Source organism: Pristis pectinata, chromosome 17, assembly GCF_009764475.1.
Source record: "Pristis pectinata isolate sPriPec2 chromosome 17, sPriPec2.1.pri, whole genome shotgun sequence".
Taxonomy (NCBI): Eukaryota; Metazoa; Chordata; class Chondrichthyes; order Rhinopristiformes; family Pristidae; genus Pristis; species Pristis pectinata.
Genome location: NC_067421.1, coordinates 14,416,770 through 14,440,324, shown reverse-complemented (window position 1 = coordinate 14,440,324; position 23,555 = coordinate 14,416,770). Strand labels below are relative to the sequence as shown.

Below are 23,555 nucleotides of genomic sequence, written 5' to 3'. Positions count from 1 at the left end.
CACCCCCTGATAGTTCAATAGCCTGCCAATGTCCAGCTTCACCAGGACACAAAGAATATGGGCCTGGGTGAAGTACCAGCAGAGTGCTAGGATGTGTGGAACTGCAGCAGGGCCGCTTCAGAACAAAGTACAGCAGAGGACGGAACTGTGAGGAGACGCTAGAGAGGAACACGGAGTCTAACTCTTCCTCTCCTGAGGGGATGAATATCACTATGCTCCCTGCAACTGTCCCCACTGAGCACTGCCGTCATCCCAGACTTTCATTCAAAAGTCTCCCACTTCTTTGTGATGTTGCTGCTTCCAGCAGCTGCGTGGAGTTTGTAGGTTCTACCTGTGACCACGTGGCTTTCCTCCGGGTGCTCTAGTTTCCTCCCACACCCCAACGATGTGTGGATTGGTAGGTTAATTGGCAGCTGTAAATGACCCTAGGTGTAGCTGAGCGGTAGACTCGGGGGAGAGTTGTAAGAACGTAGGAAGAATAAAAAATAGGATTAATATATGATTAGTGAAAATTGGGTGTTTGATGGTCGGCATGGACTCAGTGGACCGACCATTCTGTATCCCATGCTGTATCTCTCCATGATTCAACTGACTGGAGAATTAGGCCTACAGAAATGGTAAAAATGAGTGTAAGAAATGAACATTGTATAGAACTGGTGTCAGTCTGATCCGACAATAGGTGCAGGGCAGGAAATTTGCATTTTTCAGCAGCCAACAACAATAATCTGTATTTATATGACATCCATAATATTACATAAAATTCCACAGTGCCTCGGAGGCAAAAAGAAAATACTCAAGGAGAGACAGGTGATCAAAACCTGGGACAAAGAGGTTGTTTCCTCAGGGGGAAGAGAGGGAAATGGGAGGCTCAGAAAGGAAATTCAATATTCAGGGAAGCATTGTTATCTTTCCCATATTTAAAAACTGTCTCCTGTGGATCAGTAAGAAGTGCCTTCCCTGTCAGATCCTTCATGCACATTTGTGTCCTCAGTCCCACTGCACACTGTGCTCCCAGCGCCTGTGGTGTAGAAGGGGCAGTCATCCACCTTCTGTGGTTTGTGTGTTTGCCGACAAGGTTTGGAAAGGGTCTTTGTTGAAGTTCATTCTGAGCAGCTGCATAACTCAGGACTCTCTTCCCTATGGGCTGTACCCAGGGATGCATACTGAAGGCAAACATTGACTGCTGCTGGAAGACCATCGGCTCTGTGAAAGACACACTTTGGTCTGCCTGAAACCTGTTGGTCTTCAAATGCAAGGGGCTGTGCATAACCGAAGGCTGCCGACTGGTGTATTCCAAGGTTCGGGAATACACGCCGAGGAATGTACTGAAGCTCGGTGAAGCCACCACAAAGGCTCTATTGTGAGTGAATCTGATGATATACTTGGTACAGTGAACAAAGATCATGCCGTGTCCCATTTGTATAACTGTATATTGTTGGAAACAAATAAAGATTGTTCTGAAACATCCCTGGGTTAAAGACCAACTTCCTACCACTATTGTAAGCAACCATGGAGGAAGATCACTGGGGCATTAAAAAACGTTTTATTTATTGGTTATAGAAGTAGAGGTACTGAGAATTAAAGTTCCATTTGATCAGGTTAGGTGGGTGGAGGGAGCAGCTGATGTGATGAAACCTCCAGGAATACAAAGGTCAAATACTTAATAAAAAACACAAAGTTCCAAATACAAAGGCAGCACTTTGCCTAATTTCCCAGGAAAGTGTACCCCACGAAATAAATGCTTTGGCCACTGCACAGAATGAAATTACAGAGCAGAGTATTCCCTTTATTAGAAACAAAGTAACCAGGGTGTCATTCCACTCCTGACACCGGGTTTGTGCAGCCACTAACTTGTATTTGAATTGATAGGTTGACCATGAGTGCCTGCTCACTGAATCCAGCTCTCACAAAGATGTTGGACCAGAGCTCATTCATCAACTTCTGAATCTTGGTTCTCTGTTGTTTTTATTTCCTTTCTATTTGGTGGCAGACAGCAGGGTTTTCCCCTGGGAAATCTGCATGCAATTCCATAAAGTCTATCTCTGACGTTTTGTTTGTTCTGGGCGAGCTAGTAGACTTCAGAGCAGTTTTGCCAGGGACATTCTGCTAATGGGTTGAAGTCCCCTTCGTCATCTGGTTAGCAGAATCACAGAGCGTGCTGTAAATGATTCATGGGAAGGGAGAGGACACATACAGAATATTCCTGACCTGACATTTGCTGGGCAATTTTTTTAATGACCACAGCGGATCTCCAGGGAGTAGGTGACCACGATCCTATTTAGTTGGGACAATCTTGACCTAGAAAGATGCTGTTCCTGTCCCACAGTCAAAGGCAGTAGGACAGGAAAAATGTGCCTAAAACTGGGCCAGGAAGATTGGTCACAAGCCCAGCAGGAGGTAGGGGCTGGATTTGCAGCCCAGTATTTGGGGGAAGGGTTGGCATTAGAGTGGAAAAATGGCATTCTGGAGCAACACACTGGAGGTCAGGCAGCAGCTATGGAGGGAATTGGACCGGCGACATTTCGGGTTGAGATCCTTCATCTGGACTGCCCAGTCGACGACCCAAAACGTTGATGTCCATTCCCCTCCAAAGATGCTGCTCGACCTGCTGAGTTCCTCCAGTGTTTTGTGTGTTGCTCCAGATTCCAGTGTCCACGGTCTCTTGTGTCTCCAATGGCATTTTCAGTCAGCTGAAGGGTGGGAGTTGGTGGGAAGGGCTGGCACTTTATGTTGAGAGGGCACCTGGGTTTGTGGGGATGGGGAGGCAAAGTGAGGGTGAACAGCACATCAGGGAGGGGGGGACCATGTGTGTGGGAGTGGTTGTTCAGATCAGGGCAGCAGTGGGTGGTGCAAGAATGTGGGTGAGGATTTCACTTGTGCAGGCTTCCAGTTGCAGGATTCAGAGTGTGCTTTCCCAGAAGTGCCTACTGACAGACAATGTGGTCCAAGGTCCCCCAACAAATCACATGTGGATCACAAGGGTGACTCAAAACAAAAGGTGCCTGGTCAAATTTTTCAAAGGAGCCCATAAGTGGTTGATTCCAGGTAAAAAAGTAATTTTCACAGAGTCATACAGCATGGAAGCAGGCCCTTTGGCCCAGCTGGTCCATGCTGACCAAGATTCCCATCTAAGTTAGTCCCATTTGCCCACTTTTGGCCCATATCCCTCCAAACCTTTCCTATCCATGTACCTGTGCACCTTTTGAATGTTGTTAATGTACCTGCCTCAACCACTTCCACTGGCAGCTCATTCCATGTACTGACCACACTCTGGGTAACATTGCCCCTCAGGTTCTTATTAAACCTCTCCCCTCTCACCTTAAATCTATGTCCTCTAGTTCTTGATTCCCCAACCCTGGGTAAAAAACTGTGTGCATTCACCCTACCTATGCCACTCATAATTTTATACACCTCTATAAAATTACCCCTCATTCTCCTACACTCCAATGAAAAAAGACCCAACTTGCTCACCCTCTCTCCATAACTCAGTCCCTTGAGTCCTGGCAACATCCTCGTAAACCTCCTCTGCACTCTTTCCAGCTTAATGGCATCTTTCCTATAGCAGGGTGACCAAAATGGAATACAATATTCCAAATGCGGCCTACACTGAAATAAAAGATGTGATACAATTGAATTATTGGGGATGACATTTTAAAACATTGCTGTAATTCTGAGACCACCTTGTCCAATCAATCAATCAGTGATTGACTGCTGGATATAAGAAATAAAACCAAAGCCTCCAACGTGAAGTGAATGCTTGCAATGAGGGCTGAACATGTACAGTATATACATACAAATTAGGGGAAGGAATAAGTCACTTGGACCCTCTACTCTGCTCAGCTATTTAATAAGATCATGTCTGCTCTGATTGTAACCTCAATCCACAGTCCTATCTGCCCACAGTAACCTTTCGCTTCCTTGCTTCCAAGAATCTATTAACCTTTGCTATAAAGATATTTAAAGACTCTGCTTCTTCTCTGAACAATGCCCAATGTTGCAATGGCACGAGTTCCACCATTTTGAAAAGATGATGACACTATGTGGGTGGGTCCAGAACAAGCTCCACTCACAAAATGAAATGAGTTGAGTAGATCACACCCATTTTTTAAAGAAAGGAAGTGCCCCGCTTTATTATTTTGGAAAGGTGATCACCCTCCCAGGTAATCCTTAATTTTACAATACCTCAGTGATGACACACATTGCAGAGAAGACAAGCAGCCTTCAGACATCGGGCTAAATATTGTCTCTGATTCTTTCTGATTATTTTCCTCTGGTTCATTTGTACACATTTGAAATCTACGTTACTTAATCACGAAGAAGGTACCTCGGACCACCTGCACCCACTCCAGAGAAGTGATACAAGGTGAAACAAAAACAGAAATTGCTGAAAGTACCCAACAGGAGAGAAAAACAGAGTTCACAGATGCTGCCAAACCTGTTGAGTGTTTCCAACACCTTCTGATGAATGGTTTTTGGCTGAAACATAACTCTGTTTGTCTCTCCATGTGTGCTGAGTGTTTCCAAAACTGTCTGCTTTTGTTTCAATCCTCCAGCACGGGCAGTTGTTTGAGTTTGTGGTAACGCAAGACAGCAGAAGGGAATGTTGAGCCACTGATTACCTGCTTTGCCACGGGAAGACTGGTCAGGCTGCCGAGATTGCTGGCGTCTGTGAAGACCATGGTCTGTGGGAAGAGGCTGGTGTGATACTGCGATAGTTCAGGCTTGTGGCTGTAAACAGCTGCGTTAAAAAAAAGAGTCCTTTTAGTAAGCCCCACACAAAATATCTGTGCTCAACAGCACTGTTTTGGAGGTGGCTTTTTCCTTACCTGTTAAATCTACCAGCCTTCCACACTTCCACAATTGGTACCGCCAATTCTCCAGGATTGCCCTGACACCTCCAGACATTGCTTAAGGAGAAGGAGCTTATCTGCTTTCCTTCATTTTCTTTGAACACTCTTTTTGTTAATTATAGAAATATTTAATAAAGACAAAAAAGTTCTAGTTGTCTGTCACTCTAATTTGCCAGCTCACTCCCTCTCTGACCTCTCTGACTTTGGTTCCTCAAACTGTTCCAATGAAGCCCAGCATAAGCTGAAGGCTCAGCAGCTCATTTTCTAAGTCAACACATTATAGCCCTCAGGATTCACTACCGAATTCAACAATTTCAGATAACGAGCCATTCCAGTTTGTGCCAGAACTGGCCAGTCCTGATGAAACATCAATGACATGTATTGTTATCTCGAAATCTAAAGAAACTGCATATGCTGGAGATCTGAAATAAAAATAGAAAAAGTTGAAAACCTACAGCAGGTCAGGCAGCACCTGAGAAACAGAGTTAATATTTCATGTCAAAGACCTTTCATCAGGACTGGAAAGACAAAGGATCTTTGACCTGAAAGATTAACTCTGCTTCATGCTCTACTGATACTCCCTGACCCGCTGAGTGTTTCCAACATTTTCTGTCTTTATTCCAGATTTCCACGATCTGCAGTTTATTTTTGTTTTTCAGTGGAAATATTGGTCTTGGGATAAATGTGCTGTAAGAATAGGCAAGGTCATTGATGATGAGAGGTTGTGATGAAATCTCCTGGAATACAACCTTCTGAAGTGAGGGAACACCTCAATTCCCTTTCTATTTGTCTCCCTACAATGCAGAGGCACTGAGGAACTTTAAAGAGGTCAAGCCACCCCAGGGCTCTGGCTGATGGCTTTAGTCAAACGAGGACCCTGAAGAAAATAAGTGCTGAGTCTGGCTGCTGGGTTCACACGGCAACTCAGATCCTGTACCACCATTTCCCAGGGTCCACGATCACTCTCCCCAGTGTAGGAAATACACCTGCCACCCAGGCTCCTGTTCCCTCCTTACCATCATCTACTGTATATGTAGTGGTGAGGCAGGGAAGGAGCAATGAACCCAGAGCAAGCAGGAGAAAGGAGGAAGAGAGAGTGTGGAGGGGCATGGGAGGCAGCAGGAAGAAGGAGAAGGTGGGGAAGCAGCAGGAGGTTGGAAGGAGGAGAGAGAGGGAACGCTGGAATGGTGGGACCACAGTGCCTGAGTGACTGCACAGCAAGAGTTCCTCAAATGTAACATTAGCAAAATTAGTACCCCAGTCAGTGTAGTACCCCAGTCAGTGTAGTACCCCAGTCAGTGTAGTATCCCAGTCAGTGTAGTATCCCAGTCAGTGTAGTACCCCAGTCAGTGTAGTACCCCAGTCAGTGTAGTACATCAGTCAGTGTAGTACATCAGTCAGTGTAGTACCCCAGTCAGTGTAGTACCCCAGTCAGTGTAGTACCCCAGTCAGTGTAGTACATCAGTCAGTGTAGTACCCCAGTCAGTGTAGTACGTCAGTCAGTGTAGTACATCAGTCAGTGTAGTACATCAGTCAGTGTAGTACCCCAGTCAGTGTAGTACGTCAGTCAGTGTAGTACATCAGTCAGTGTAGTACGTCAGTCAGTGTAGTACGTCAGTCAGTGTAGTACCCCAGTCAGTGTAGTACGTCAGTCAGTGTAGTACGTCAGTCAGTGTAGTACATCAGTCAGTGTAGTACATCAGTCAGTGTAGTACCCCAGTCAGTGTAGTACGTCAGTCAGTGTAGTACATCAGTCAGTGTAGTACCCCAGTCAGTGTAGTACATCAGTCAGTGTAGTACCCCAGTCAGTGTAGTACCCCAGTCAGTGTAGTACATCAGTCAGTGTAGTACCCCAGTCAGTGTAGTACCCCAGTCAGTGTAGTACGTCAGTCAGTGTAGTACCCCAGTCAGTGTAGTACCCCAGTCAGTGTAGTACATCAGTCAGTGTAGTACCCCAGTCAGTGTAGTACCCCAGTCACCACTCTGTCAATGCAGTCTTTTTATTCTCTTTATGCATATGCCGTACAGTGTGTGTATGGCAGAGAGATTGTTAAGGAGACCAATGGTCTCCAGGCTTCAGATCACTCAGTTAATAGTTCCACTGTAATAGCAAGCGATTAATGGCCTATTTCAACACATAATCACCCATACTTGCAATAAGCAATCAAGAATTACGGGTAAATAATTATTTTCATGCAGAATTATTAATCTCTAAAGTGTATTTAAAATTCAGACCTTTCCCAGCATTCTATATTAAGAGCTTCACAACCACTTCAGAGATCTACAGGGAGTCCTGCAGAGATCACCAGGCTATGTATAAAATGCTCTTTCATAATTTACCAACACGTTTGGCAACCACAGAAAATAAAATTAAAGCCAATGCAGAAAAGAAATCAAGTAATGTGCAATATAACAACTAGCATCTTCTTTAATAGAACTTTGGGAATGGAGACTGGTCTGAGGGATCCGCTTACATCACAGTGATGTCCTGTACATCTTGTGAGATGGTCTATCATGGTTTCATTGATGTGTTATTGGCTTGGAGACAGAGATTGAAATGCCTGCACAATATTAGTAAATGTGTCAATGAAAATGTCCTCTGCCTTCTGTCTTGCACAAGAGCCAGTTAAAAGGAATGGCTTGGCATTCTTGTAAAAGAAACTTCATACGAGTCTGCCAGTTGGTAATATCGAGCAGTGGAATCTCAATTTCATTTGGAAGCCTAGAAAAAACTTGGAAAGGTCCTCAAACTAGGTTTCTGGGAGTGAAGGTGACTTTGAAAGCAGTGCAGGCATCCATGTGTACATGAGGTTTTCTCAAGTCATCTGTGAGAAGGGAGTACCTGGTAAATGGGTCGCCAGCACAGGCATTGTTCCTGCAGGAAGTGTTGATAAGAGTGTGGTTCTCCAAAAAACTGAGGTGGAGGAGGGGTTGGCATCCTTCTCCTGTATTATACTCAATCCTTATCTGATGAACATGGAACCATTTCTCTATTTAAGGGATTTCTTTGGCACTTGTTAATTTTGAAGGGGAGCCAGGTGAAACCACAGTAATTGAGTGGGATCCCAGTATGGGTTGATTTACTTGGGGTTTGCCTTGCAGAGATTCTTTGAAGGACTCTGCCAAATGAACTGCGGGAGTGATGTGTCTGGCCCTTTCAATGGCACAGCTTTGGAGTCTTCAGCATTAGTAAAACCTTAAAACTAAAGGAAAAAGCGCAGAAGGTCAAAGATGCTGGCAATAAGGTGAGAGACACAAACAGCAGCAAAAAGTGACAAAAAAAATAGTGACCATGGGCAGAGTGTAAAAAACACATGCAATGGATCTCAAAACCACGAGAGGAAGAATATAAAATTACAATAAAGTGTGGGCAGTCAGAGGCTGAAATCATAACAGCGAAATTGATGATATTGCACAAAGCTCATGGTCTACAGGGCAGCAGTGATCCCTGTCCTCCCATTTGCTTCTCAGTCTTAGACCTAGAGCAGGCACCTCAAGGCACCGGAAGGATACCACATTGCTGTCTCTGCAAAATGCTGCGAATTCACTGGAAGAATAAGCGAACCATTGTCAGTGTCCTCTCCCAGGCCAACATCCTCAGCATTCGCACCCTAGTTACTCTCAGACAGCAACATTGGACAGGCCATGTCGCTCACATGTCTGACATTAAGTTCCCAAAAATGACTTAATAATGAAAAATTTACAAGAACAATAGAAAAGAAACAGTGCATGGCTCTTTATATCCGTAATGTTGTTCAATCTATACATTCACAGTGTTACTGGTTCTATACCTTAGTACTGTTAGCACATCTTTATGTACACAGTGCCATTGCCACTCATGTAGCCTCCTGGGGTGATACAAATGTCAGGGGCTTCCACTCCGGACCCAGCCTCTCAATGTCCAGTAGCAGAAGGGCCCTAAAAAGACATTTTATTCTGAACTCTGTTGTGGGAGCAGGTTACCAGGTTGACGAAAAAATTCAAACAGCAAAAAACAAACTGCTGAAGGAACTCAGGCTCTTGTGTCTCCAGAAGATTTAATGGTGTGCTCAAAGCTTCCAATATTACAGTAATTGTGAAGGATTCAAATAACCCTAATATTCACTTATGCAGTTAATGTAAATGGTGTAGAGAGCCAGTATATAGAAAGAACAATAAAAATGAGGGTGTGATTCCAGATGTTGTTTTAGGGAATGAAATTGGGCAGGTGGAAGAAGCATCTGCGGAATATGATAGGTGTCATAATTCAGTTAGATTTAGAATAATGTGGGAAACGTCCAGGTTTTAAATTGGGGCAAGTCCAGGTTTGCCAGAATGACAAGTGATTTAGCAAAGATGAACTGGAAGCAGCAAATTGAAAGTTAATCAGCCTTGGAGCGATGGGAGGCATTCGAGAAAGAGATTCAAGAGGTTCAGGGTAAACGGATTCCCAGAAAGAAAAATAATGGGATTGTCGTATCTACAGTCTCCTGAATGCTAGGATTTATAGAGAGTAAAGTAAGGCGATAAAAAGGAATCTTATATCTAATTCAGCAACTACTATAGCAGGAAGTCTAGAAGGGTATAGAAAATGTAGGAGTGCAACTAAACAGAAAATTAGGAAAGCAAAGAGGGTATGACAAATAATGACAAGGAAAATCATGGAAAATCCGTATATGTTGTACTAGATCATAAAGAGCAAGAGGATAACTAAGGGAAGACTAAAGTTGATTAGGGACCAAAAAAGATAAACTGCATGTGGAGGTGGACGATATTGTCATTCTTCTTCTTATTATTTTTATTGGTTTATTATTAGTTTATTATTGTCACATGTACCAAGGTACAGTGAAAAATTTGTTTTACATGCTGTCCATATAGATCATTTCTTCACATCAGTACGTCGAGGTAGTACAAGGGAAAAGCAATAACAGAATGCAGTATATAGTGTTACAGTTACAGAGAAAGTGCAGTGCAGGCAGACAATAAGGTGCAAGGCCATGACGAGGTAGATTGTGAAATCAAGAGTCCATTTTATATTACAAGAGGTTCATTCAATAGTCTTATAACAGCGGGATAGAAGCTGTTCTTGAGCCTAGTGGTACGTGCAAATTTTAATGCATATTTTATGGCTGTTTTACAAAGGTTGAGGGAGATGAATAGGAACAAAGGGTGAGACAAAAATAACTGCTGGAACGGAGAGATACAAAACACTGCATGTTCTGGAAATGTGAAATAAACGGGAATGCTGCAAATACCCAGCATGTCAGCAAGCATCTGTAAACCGAGGTTACAGGGCGAAGACCTTTTATATGGACTGGCCAATTCTGATACATTACAGAACAGCTGGTTATCTGAAATTGTTATCTGACCCAAGGGCTTTGCCTACCTAGTCAGAAGATGTGATGCTGTTGTAACAACAGCGCATCCCTTCCGGATGAACTTAACGCATTCTATGCTTGTTTTGAACAGAAAGGAAGTGAATTGTCACCATCCACCCTGACAGACACCAATGAAGCCGAACCTGTGATCACAGTGAAGGATGTAAGATCAGTCTTCCGGAGAGTGAACACGAGGAAAGCACCTGGCCCAGATGGTGTCCCTGGCCATGTGCTCAGATCTTGTGCTGATCAGCTGGCAGAAGTATTTGTGGACATATTTAACCTCTCCCTGCTTCAAACTCAGGTTCCACCCTGTTTTAAGAAGACCACCATCATCCCGATACTGAAGAAAAGCAAGGTAACATGCCTCAATGACTACCGACTATTGAACAGTTCCCTTATACAATGAGATGGACTATGACCTCACGATCTACCTTGTTGCGACCTTGCACCTTATTGCACTGCACTTTCTCTGTAGCTGTGACACTTTACTCTGTACTGTTATTGCTTTTACCTGTACTACATCAATGCACTCTGTACTACCTCAATGTAACTGCACTGGGTAATGAATTGACCTGTATGATCGGTTTGTAAGACAAGCTTTTCACTGTTCCTTGGTACAAATGACAATAATAAACCAATACTAATAGAGACATAGAGTTTAGAAACAGGCCCTTCAGCCCGACGAAGTGCCAATCAAATAAAACTGCAGATACTGCAAATCTAAAACAAAAACAGAAAACGCTGGAAATAGGGAAAGAACGAACTGCTGGAGGAACTCAGCAGGTCAGCCAGCATCTGTGGAGGGAAATGGACAGTCACAGTTGATGCTGCGCTCAGAGCCTCCGTGAAAAATAGCAACATCCCCACTGACTCCTGGGAACTTCTGGCCCATGACCATTTCAAGTGAAAGAGGTGCATTCGGGATTGTATGGAGAACTTTGGGGGCCATGCATCATGAGCACATCATGGAAGCAGTGGACCACCTCATAAACTACCCACCTGCTCACCCCATCAGGCACCTCCTGCCCCATCTCTGGAAGAGCCTGTAGTTCCCATATTGCCTCATCAGTCACCCCAGCACCCATAAAACCAGAGTGGAAGCAAGTAATCCTCGATTCTGAGATGTTTTAAGAAAGGGGAGAAGAAGACTGCAGATTGCAGTGATGCCTGGAAGCTACTTTAACAATGAACCAGTTCTTTTGAACTCATTTTGAACATAAATGTTTTTAATTTTTCTCGTAAGACCCGACAATGCCATTTCAGATGAAAGGTCATCAACTAGATATGTTACCAGTTCAGCCTGTTACTCCTCTGCACAGATTCCATCTGATCCTCTGAATATTTCCAACATTTGCTGTTATTAGACATTGTTTATGGACATTTTCAGTCCTGCCTTAAGCCACTGTCCTAAGTATTTGTAAATAGACCTAATAAATGTCCATGACATAATTGTGAAGGTTTACCACTATTCTTGCTCATTACTCTCCCACTCTAAACCACCATCTGCCTTTGTAACACTGCTTGAAATTTCAGTTACATCTGAAGACAATTAACAGGCATTGCTCCTTTTCAGAAAGACGAATGTGCCACCTGGTTCAGAGGGTCAGGTCTCGAGGAGTTGGAGAGGGGAGTTGGTAACTGGGATCGTGGGTTTGGGGGAAGTCTGACAACTGAAGACATGATCATGACCTGAGGTTCTGGGTGGGGGAAGGGGCTGGTGGTGGCGAGGTAGTGGTCTGGTCCAATCAGGAAAGATGGCCGAGGAAGGGGGTTGGAAAGTTCTGGGCTGGGAGCAGGAATCAGGTAAATGGTCAGTGGAAGCGGGCGGAGCGTGTGGTGTTGGAGATCAGGACATTTGTCAAGGATATTGGGAGCACCAGCTGATTGTTCGATCTGGAGGTGTGGGTGCTCTGTGCAGTGTGTGTGAGTGAGTGGGGCTGATGGGTTAAGTAGCTCTGTGATTTATCTTACAGGGGTCCCACTCCGGTACCATGAAGTGGAGATGTTTGTCCTGGAAGTCACCCATAACATTTGTTCCTGGGTCAACTTAAACTAGGTTGACACACTGATAGAGCCACCGCCACACAGCACCAGAGACTCGGGTTCAATCCTGACCTCAGGTGCTGTCTGTGTGGAGTTTGCCCTTCTCCCTTAGATTGTGTGGGTTTCGTCCAAGTGCTCCGGTTTCTTCCCACATTCCAAAGATGTGCAGATTGGTAATTCAATTGGCTGCTGTAAATTGCCCCTAGGGTGTAGGTGAGTGGTAGAATCTGGGGGGAGTTACGGGTATGTGGGAAGAATAATAACATGGGATTAATGTAGGATTAGTGTAAATGAGTGGTTGATCGTCAGCATGGACTCAGTGGGCCGAAGGGCCTGTTTGCATGCTGTATCTCTCTGTTATTCTATGATTCTAAGTTCCTCACAATACTCCACAAGTGGAACAATGTCAGCCAAGCACAACTGGCCCAGAAACTGCAGTGGGGTTGCAGGGGTAACTCACACCCAAAGTGCTGGTTACATTTCCAGAATGACCCCAAACTCAGAAATGAATGTTACCTTATTCCAGACAAAATCAACATTTAATTCCCATCGAGCTAAAATAGTGTTATATAATTAAATTTCTAGCCAATGCCTTTCACATAATCAAAAACATTCCATGACATTTCAACACTGTCAAATGACATTTGACACCAAACCATGTTTGGAGATGGCAGGACAGGCAATCCAAATGATGATTATAGGGGAAGTAAATATTGAGGAGCTTCTTAAAGAAGAAGAGGGAACGGTTAAAATTTAGGGAGGGAATTTCAGAGATTAAGGCTAGGTGAAATTGACCTGAGTTACCAAGCAGTATGAATGCTCCCACACTACACTCACAGACAGCCCGACAGAATTCACTGCAATTCAGCAGAGGATGAAACCTGAGATAAATACCAGCTTCAGGCAGTGAATCTCCATTATCGTCACCAAAGTGCTTCAATTCCGTTTAAACCACAGTCCAAATGCTAATTATTATTTGATATTTTTAAATATACTCATTCATGGGCTGTGGCAATGCCGACAAAGCCATCGTTCATTGGCCACCCCTAAGTGCCCTTGAGGAGGGGGTGACGGACCCCCCTTTTTGCAATTGCACAATGGCTTGAACAAGACCAAACATCAGGATTGTGATGCCAGTAATGAAATTTGACGTTATCTCTCATTTTAAGTGACGGAAAGTTTCCTCGAGAGCCATGGCTGAGAAAGTGATTAAATTAAAACAACCGTTCGACATGAGCTGGATAAAACCTGCTTAACCTTTGATGGTCAGATGTGCAATACAATCTTCAGCACTTGAGAACACGACTTCTATGAGATTATGGTTATTACCTCTCCCTGTGAAATGTTTAACAAAATTTCTTTTTCAGGTCCACAGATTAAATGTGACCCCTACTCCTCCTCCCCTGATTGCATCCACTTTCTCATTGCTTTTTATTATCTGACTTTATATCCTGGCTGAAAAAAATAATATATCTTTCCCTTTGAAGGCCTTTTTCAAGGCTGTACACCACCTCACGAGGGCTGTATGTTCAATTTGTTACAGCCCGTCTGTCAATGGATCACTGGTCAAAGGCATCTGCATTCACTGGCAGCTGTTGAAGTGACACAGATCTGTTCACTAAGAATAATGACAGCAAAATAGCAATGAGGTGGCTAAGTAAAGGGCAAGGTTCAACATATCCATGATCCGGCAACAGCAGCTACACAAAGGTAATTATGAGCCTACTGTCAGAGGTTAAAGGATGTTTGTGTTCAGTTCATTGTGTTTGTGGTTCATGGTATGTTGTTCTGTGCTGTATCTATGTTTCTGGTTTAATTTAGTACAGCCACATTCTTGTCAAGACTAGGGTAGACTCAGTGTACTTTTCATTTAGGAGTCTATCGTTATCGCAGTCAGTTCTTGTGTTTGCCCTTTGTGTACGTAAATAGAAACACGGGCTTAGGAGTTGGACATTTGATGCCTCAAGCCAGCACTGTCATTAAATGAGATCACTGCTTATCCCATTAGAGAGCTGGTGTTACCATTTGGTGTGGTAGGGGTGAATTCTCCCCAGTGTCCAGAGTAATAATTAACCTTTAACCAGCATTTCTAGAAACAGTTATCATTGCTACTTGTGGAGTCGTACTCTGCTTAATTTAATTGCAGCATTTGCTACATTAAGAAACTATTTAATTAGGTGTAAGGTACTTCAGGGCATCATGAGCTCATGGAAGGCACAATATAAATGCAAGCTTTTTTTTCTTTTCTAAGCAATGAATGAGTTCAAGTTTACCCAATGGATTAGTGGGTAATATTATTATATGCTATACAAACCAGAAAGTGAGGGGTGGGGGAACTTTGGGCTGGTTCTGTGCAGAGTCAATTAAACTAAGCTTAGTATCCAGACTTAAGGACAGCTTCCACCCCACTGTGATAGGACTATTGAACAGTTCCCTTATACAATGAGATGGACTATGACCTCACAATCTACCTTGTTGTGGCCTTGTACCTTATTGCACTGCACTTTCTCTGTAGCTGTGACACTTTACTCTGTACCGTTATTGTTTTTACCTGTACTACATCAATGCACTCTGTACTGACTCAATGTAACTGCACTGTGTAATGAATTGATCTGTACGATCGGTTTGCAAGACAAGTTTTTCACTGTACCTTGGTACAAGTGACAATAATAAACCAATACCAATACCAAGGACTGGAAAGGAAGAAATTAGCCAAGGTTTTCCATCCTGAAGAAATATTTTAAAGATGTTCTAGAAAGAAACCCCTGCTGTTTAGCTAACTTATACATCAATGTTCAAATGAAGCTAGTAAGGGATTTCCATTTTATAAAAAGCTTTCACCCGAAGTGCTGATTAATTAGACAAATGAGACTACAAGAAATAGGAGCAGGAACAAACCTTTCAGCCTCTTGAACCTGTTCTACCTTTCAATGGCTGATCTGATCTTGGCCTCAGCCCCACTTTCATCCCTGATTCCCATGACTGTTTACTCTTCTGAAGACCATCTCAGCCTTATTCAGCCATATTCAATGACCCATACTTGCCTGCTTTCTGGAGTACAGAATTCCAAAGATTTACACTCCTCCTGGAGAAGAAATCCCCCCTGATTTCCACCTTAAAGGCACAATCCCTTCCTTATTCTAAAACAATTCTCCTTTGTTCTAGAATGCCTCAGGAGGAGAAACATATTCTCAGCATCTATCTTGCCAAGCCCCCTCAGAATATTATGTGCTTCAATAAGATCATCTCATTGTGTTACATCCCAATGAGTATTGGTCCAACCTGCCCAACTTTCTCCTCTATGAAAATACCCTCATCCCAGGAATCAACCTTGTGCTGCTTCCAGTGAAGGTAAATCTCTCGTTAAATGGGGAGACCAGAACTGACTAAGGACAGTAGAATACAGAAAAAGAAAAGCAGGATGTCATCTTATTGTTCTCTGACATCCCTACGTTCAGTTGCATTAAACAATCTATGTGCAAACCTTGTTGAACCTAAAGGAGTAAGGAACCTGTACCACACCACAGGTCGTACAGTGGTAGAGCTGTGCCTCAAAGCACCAGTGACCGAGGTTTACTCCTAACCTCGGGTGCTGTCTCTGTGGAGTTTGCACATTCTCCCTGTGACTGCATGGGTTTCCTCCCACATCCCAAAGACGTGCCAGTTGGTAGGTTAATTGGCCACTGTAAGTTATCCCTAGTGTGAAAGTTAGTGGAAAAATCTATGGGCAGTTGATGCAAATGTGGTGAGAGTAAAATGGGTTAGAACAGAGTTAGGGTAAAAATCAGTGCTTGATGATTGGTATGGACTTGGTAAGTTGAAGAGCTTGTTTGCATGCTGTATCCCTCTATGAATCTATGACAATTAGCTGCTTTTAGTAATCCATAAAAAAAATCCAACATGTAGCTTCAGCTCATGGCCCTTCCAGTATAAACAATACCTCTGGATTGGGGAAGTAACTGCAGCAACTCCCAAATGTTCCTTCCTGTTTAGATGCACCCTGTCATAATGCCAATCATCCTGAGAGCTAAGAATGTAGAGGAAATGTTCTGCTTTGGCTGTTAGTTCATTTATGGGCAGAGTTTGTAGTGTTTATTTTTATCAAGTTGTTAACAATCAGCAATTCTTTTGCCATGAACGAAACAACATTCTATGAAAAGCAGAAACAGTGAACAACACTGAAAAATAGGGGGCTATGGGCAGGGAAGGGTTAGATAGACCTTAGAGCAGGATAAAATGTCGGCACAACATTGTGGGCTGAAGGGCCTGCACTGTGCTGTAGTGTTCTATGTTCTATCAGCCTCAGAGTGCACACTCAGTTTGGAATAGGTAGCCCAAACCTTGGAATGGAGAGTTGAGAAAGTGGTGTGTGGATTCGGGGAGAGCCATGGAATGAGAAAATAGGAGTGAGAATATAGGGAGGGCCACAGAGTCACGGAGCAAGGACTCAGAACCATGGAGCACGGAGTTGGAGCAGGGAGACCAGAAGGGGGAGAGGGCTGTAAGACAAGGGTGGGTGATGAGCCGTGAAATTGGGGCAAAAACTTTTGACTTGTTCCAAAAACGTTCTAATATGATAACTACAAAATGTTCATCAGCCTTCCTTTCTTACATTCAGAGAGGTCACCCTGCCCGTCCACACAATACTCTGGTACTGTATAAATTTGAGATTTCTGAGTTTTTTTCCATTTTAAGATATTTATTTCAAACATAGCTGGTTGTCCAGTACCACATTAAGGGTTGTGCTACACATGACTGAACATTGCCTCAGCTCAGCCTCTGACTTTATAAAGCTGACATACTGCTCCCTATATCCTCATTAATCTGTCACCTCTTATCTTCTGTCCACCCCGTAATCTGCTCTGGTTCATGCCTTTGCTTTACTACACACATTTGTTCTATTGGGACAGTGTGCACTGACTCAAGGTGAAGCTTTGGAAATGATTATTCCAAAGGATATAGATGAATTTGACATTACTGGACTCTTACACACATGAAATCGCGAATAGACATCAATGTCATTCAGAAACTCCTGCCCACCTTTAATGAGTTTCATTTTACAAATGAATCCAAAGATATTTTTCAACGCACAAAAAACTGGAGGAACTCAGTGGGCCCTAATGAAGGGTCAGTCCAGATGAAGGGTCTCAACCCAAAACATTGACTGTCCATTTCCTTCATAGATGCTGCCTGATCTACTGAGTTCCTCCAGCTTTTTGCCCGTTGCTCCAGATTCCAGCATCTGCAGTCTCTTGAGCATCCAAAGATATGTTTGTTCACAACACTGAATTAATGATTGAGCAATGAACTCTCTGAAGTTATTTTGCATTGCCACTGGCTGATGGGATAAATCTGTTAAAATTTAATAATAAAACATTTGTTGTAATTTGCAGTGTATTGACAGAGAAGCCCCAGGGGGTCAATGTATCACAGAAACATTTGTCTAATTTAGTGGCTCCTCTCCTGCCTTTCCTTGGGAGTGTAAATTAACTGTAAATTACTTATTTGCATTCCATCTGGTGGAGATTAACATGTGGTTACACTATTTATGCTCTTCCTATTAGTATTTTTGTAGAAGTATTTAATTCTCTAAATACCTTAATAGGATTTTAAGAGGAGGAATACATATTGCTCATTTAAAGCAATCAATGATCATGCCTCACTGGTAAAAGGGCAAAACCATTCATTGTTGGCAAGCAACAGAATCCATTCTCCATTATACCCACTGGCTAATGTGCCAACAAAATACTACCTTTCTCATTCATGTAAACTAACAGTCCTTCAGAAGTGAATACCTAGATATTTAAACCTTCATTGTGACAGATGTTACATGTGCAATAATATTTATACAGTAATTACTTTTGTTCCACATCAATTTATCAATCATTTTAGGAAAAGGAAAGCTGCCTACCAATGTACATTATTACAAGTGGAAACACGGGTTGTGTTGTTGTTTGCTGAACTGTTCTCTAGCTTACAGATCCCAGCTCCCGGACACCAGCTCACTCCTCCCTCTGGACTATGACCCTTTCAGGTCATCATTTCCCAGACCTCATTGATCTATAGATCGTCCCTACACAGGCTCCAATCTCTGTCCCCCAACCACACACAGCAACTATTCTCCCAATGTCCACAGCAGGCTGTGGTAGAACCATCACTTCAATTAATTTCTTGCCCCACACACATGACATTGGGGTTACCCAGTCATGCCAACTCTGTCTTGGAATAGCATTGTCACTCTGTAGCCTTTCAGGTTTGTACTGTAGATGTGGATTGATGGAACTATTAATTAAAGATTAATTAATCTATATAAATACAACCAGCAAAGTACTTGTGAAATGCAGTCATTGTTCTCATGCAGCAAGTTGGTGGCACATGGGAGACTTTCCAAGCAGCTATGTGACAATGCCTAGAAAATTTGCTCAAATTATATCGGGTGACAGATAAACATTGACCCGGATAAAATCAGTACGTTTATTCAAGTTCTGTCATTCAAACTCTAACAGCTGCAGGAAAGGCAGAATGGTCTTAGGTTATCACCTAATGCAAAAGAGAGGGTTTCAGTTGTGAGAACGATAACACAGGTCACCGAATCAACAGTGCAACGGTCATAGTCTGATTGGTGCCTTGGTTCAGGTGAGATCAGTGCGTCAGTCAAGTTGTGATCAGTACATTTGTGATGGTGCGTTCAATGCTTTGGTGACAGTGCAATCTGTACAATGGTACCAGTGTCATCTGTACACTGGTCATTGTGGGCTATGTTCCTCACCCAAGAGCTATTCTCTCATTTACTCCCTGTGGCTCTGTGGTGTCTCCCATGCATGTCGGGTCAAGACCCGGTATGAATACTAGTCCCACATGCTGCATAGGGAGAGTGCATACAGGACCCTGACAGACACTTATTGGATGTGAGCCCTCAGATGGATCTAAAAGGTCCCACAACATCATTTCACAGGGGTGTTCTCCTCAGTACTGTGGTCAGCATTATCCTTCAACCCTGTTATGGTTGGGTCCCTTGTCTTTTAAAGCATCCAACCCTTCCATTTATCTTCTGGGACATCTGTGTACTGTGTGTCCCACTGGCACTTGTGAAATTATGGCTGCAGAGCAGATGCAACTCTGAGAGAATTATTTGCCATGACAATCTTATTCAACTGATGTTGTTCAGTGAGGAGGATGTGGGCTGGTAGCAGTCAAGTTCTGGCCAGGAGTTACTTTTGGATAAGCAGGAAGGGTGAGGCAGACATTGCTTTGGAAACAAGGCGATCATTCACTCAAGCAAAGAGAAGCAAAGTGTTTGGAACTGGAGACAGGGTGAGACAAATGGATTCTCAGGAATATTGGTCTTCCAGACTTTCATCTAGCACCCATGTTTGAAAGGTGGCTGGGAAAGTACCGAGAGCCACAAGAGAGACTGCAGATGCCGGAAATCTGGAGCAACGAACACAAAATGCTGGAGGAACTCAGCATGTCAGGCAGCATCTATGGAGGGAAATGAACAGTTGACATTTTGGGTCTAGGCCCTTCATCACTCAAGTACTGAGAGGAGTCCCTTCATATACTCTCATGAGTCCATGGTGTCCCCCTTACTTCTGAATCAATAGCTTACTGGGTCAGACCCAGTGTGAATAATTGTACACATAGTGCCGTGCTGCATAGGGAGAGTGCATTCAGGGGATATACTGTTTATTGGATGTGATGGCTGCCTTTCAGATGAATCTATAAGTTCCCATGGGAACCATCTCACAGAGGTGTTCTCCCTAGTGTTCTAGCAAGCACTTACCCTTCAACACAGAGCACCTAAGAAAGATTACATAGTCACTTTTTTCATAGCTGTTAGTGGGATTTGTTCTGTGCAAATTATCTGCCATGTTTCCAATGTTATAACATTTGAAAAATACTCAGTTTGCTCTGAAACACTTGGGATGATATCTGATGTTATGAGTGGACTGTATACATGTAATCTTTTTCATCTCTTGGTCAAATCCTGAAGCTGGCATCTTCAGGGTTTGAGAGTTGTTCGCTGCTCATCCCTCAAGAAAATGGTTTCCGAGAATGTTGCCAGGACTCAAGGGTCTGAGTTATAGAGAGAGGTAGGGCAGCCTAGGACTTTATTCCTTGAAACATAGGAGACTGAAGATGACCTTACAGAGGTGTATAAAATCATGAGGGGCATTGATGGGGTGAACACACGCTGTCTTTTTCCCAGGGACAGGGAACCAAAAACTAGAGGGCATAGGTTTAAGGTGAGAGGGGAAGTATTTAAAAGAAACCTGAGGGGCAACTTCTTCACACAGAGGGTGGTGCATATATGGAACAATCTGTCAGAGAAAGTATTTGAGGTGGGTACAATAACAACATTTAAAAGACATTTAGGTAAGTATATGGATAGGAAAGGTTTAGAAGGGTGTGGGCCAAACATGGGCAAATGGGACTAGCTCAGGTGAGTACCTTGATCGGCATGGACGAGTTGAGCCAAAGGGCCTCTTTCTGTGCTCTATTACTCTGAGAGATTGAAACCTTTTCACATGTTAAGTGCAAGGTAGTGAAATCAAGAACTATGAACAGGTGAGGGAAGATCACATTCTTGTGTGATTTCAGTGTAAACCCTCTGCCACACAGCTAAACCACTGCAATCACAGGGGATATTAGTTGTATGTGGGAAATCCTTAAGTAAAGGGCAGACGGGGTGGACCAAAACATTTCTAGAGGACAAAAATAAATCTGCTGTAACCCAAATTTGCTGCTTCAGCTGTTTCTGCATCTCCTTGGATTGATTGTTGCAATCATTGCAACAGCACAGTGAAAGACTAGGCTAACTCAAGGTTAAAAGGACAGCAATAAACAATCTAAAAGGATTTAATCCAACCAGTTTATTCCCTGAAATTCCTTATGGACCAATTGTTTAGTATTACCAACTGGGGTCCTGATCTGAATAAATGAGATTTCTATCAAATAATGACTGCCTCTTTTGAAGATTTAATGCTTACAAGGAGGCAACATATCATGGGCTAGCCTGGCTGATATGAACACAGATGATTTAGACTCTGTCTGAAGAACCCGCTGTTTTGATTTAAGCAGAACATTGTGCAGCAATAAATTTGGATATGGACAGTTGTGATGGTTAAAGGTAAGTATGTTGTCCATTTTCAGGTTAAACTGATTTCATTTTTGATCTCGGTCATAAAATGTAATAGGTGCACACACTGGGAGAGATTTTTATCCATCCTGATTCCCTTTCCTCAAGCTCCCCTCAAGCTGCCAAGATGTTACATTGATTACAGGGCAACTTAATGAGAGGTCAAGGATTGCCCCATAGCCTGGTTGCAACAAACTCATAGCCGCAGTCATACATTTATGAAAATCAATCAAACTGCAGATGCTGGAAATCTGAAAAAAAATCAGGAAAACGCTGGATGTACTTAGCAGGTCAGGCAGTGCCTGTGGAAAGAGAAAGGGAGTTAACGTTTCAGGTCCAAGACCCTTCGTCAGAACCGGGAAAGAGAGAAAACAAGTTAGGTTCAGTTGCAAAGGGAGTGGGGAAGGGATGGGTAGAACAAAGGGAATACCTGTGATAGGGTGAGACCTAGTGTGTAAATGTGGCAGTTACAGCCAGATTATGTGTTGCTAATAGCAGGACTGTGGGACATGCCCAGCAAGGCAGACTATATACAGACTGGGCAGAATAGTTTATGTTCTTGTAACATGAGAGTGAGAAATTGCTTCAGTCGCCAAGACACACGGGGGTAGGTGCTTCTTTAAGTTACAGTCCCTATTCCTGGTACCCACTCCCACACTGATCTCATTTTTTTAAAAAGTTGCATTGTTTTAGATGTAAATTCCCCCCAAAAAAGTGCACAGATGTCCTAAATGTTCCAAGTGAAGGCGTCCTGGGCTGGGATATTTTTCCTTTATTTGATATCTGGCAGGATCTGGGCACTAAAATCATTCTAAGATAAAATCAGAAGGGTGTGGACACCTGAGCTTTCCTTGGTTTAATCTTTACACCAGCTTTGATTAACAAAGTTTAAATATTCATTACAAAATGTGCTGTATTCTCAGTTGCCACTGTGCACAAATATCTTATCCACACACCTTACTAAGGCTTTGGGCCTTGTGAAATCATTAGTTATAATTGCCCAAAGCTTGGTGAAAGATCAAGAGCTAATTGTGAAAACCTAGCACAATCCAGCCAAAGTCCTGTCATGAAGAATACAGGTGAATTTTATTGGGCCTGCTTAGGTTTGTGGCACCAACATAAGCACTCGGGTGTAAAAGAAGAGGAAGAAATGTTTGAATAAAAGATGGAAATATGAGAACCCAAAGTAGGAAACCCTGGTCGCATGAACATGATACTACTTCCTGTCCCTCAGTCAGAACAATGATAAGTTTTGGCCTCCTTTACCAAGGCAATATGGGCTGGGTGACAATGTTTCAAGTATCCCTTGCACCTCACCAGCAGGCAGCATGGGAGAGCACAAGAACTGCACTGTCAAAACAAGAGTGCCAAGTCAAAGTCAGACATGAACTGGGATGTCGTATTTTCCCTAATGTAGATTTTTAGATTTAGATATCTTTATTGGTAACATGTACATCGAAACACACAGTGAAATGCACCTTTGCGTAGAGTGTTCTGGGGGCAGCCCGCAAGTGTCACCGCATTCCGGCGCCAACATAGCATGCCCACAACTTCCTAACCCATACGTCTTTGGAATGTGGGAGGAAACCGGAGCACCCGGAGGAAACGCACGCAGACACGAGGAGAACGTACAAACTCCTTACAGACAGTGGCGGGAATTGAACCCAGGTCACTGGTGCTGTAATAGCGTTATACTAACCGCTACACTACCATGCCTGCCCTGCACTACCGTGCCTGCCCATGCTAATGGTCATCAGAAGTATCCTTTCTGACACAACCAGCCATTCTCCCTTCAAGGTTATTATGACAGATGATGCGATTGCCTGAGGTATGGCTGACTGGCAATATACCTACACCCCAGCAGTACAGCATACATGCTGTCATTTATAGGGCCAGGTCCACCTGCACCTCTATCAAGTGTATCCTGGTAAGGTTCAATATGACAACCAGTTCTAAAGAGGGTCAATAAAAGCAATGGTCATGTTACATAATGTTTCAGGAAAACCATCATTGATAAACTGAGACAAATATGCATAAACTATGGAAAAAAATGTAGGTACAGTTAAAAAAAAGCAGACAGTCAGAAGCAGGGCAAATGGACTGACTTGTTTTAAGATTAGTCCAGTGTTACACTTGTCACGTTCCCCCTCTCCTTTCTATCAT

The 23,555-nt window shown here is 43.2% G+C and overlaps 1 protein-coding gene across 4 annotated transcripts in view; it reads right to left on the bottom strand.

Annotated features, from left to right (window-relative positions):
- LOC127579647 (hepatocyte nuclear factor 1-alpha-like) overlaps positions 1 to 23,555 on the bottom strand; it is a 232,297-nt gene that overhangs the window by 28,680 nt on the left and 180,062 nt on the right. For all 4 annotated transcript variants that reach the window (XM_052032570.1, XM_052032569.1, XM_052032568.1 and 1 more), the window contains one exon: positions 4,620 to 4,738. In XM_052032570.1, coding sequence (XP_051888530.1) covers positions 4,620 to 4,738 — 119 coding nt within the window. The remainder of the gene's footprint in view (positions 1 to 4,619; positions 4,739 to 23,555) is intronic.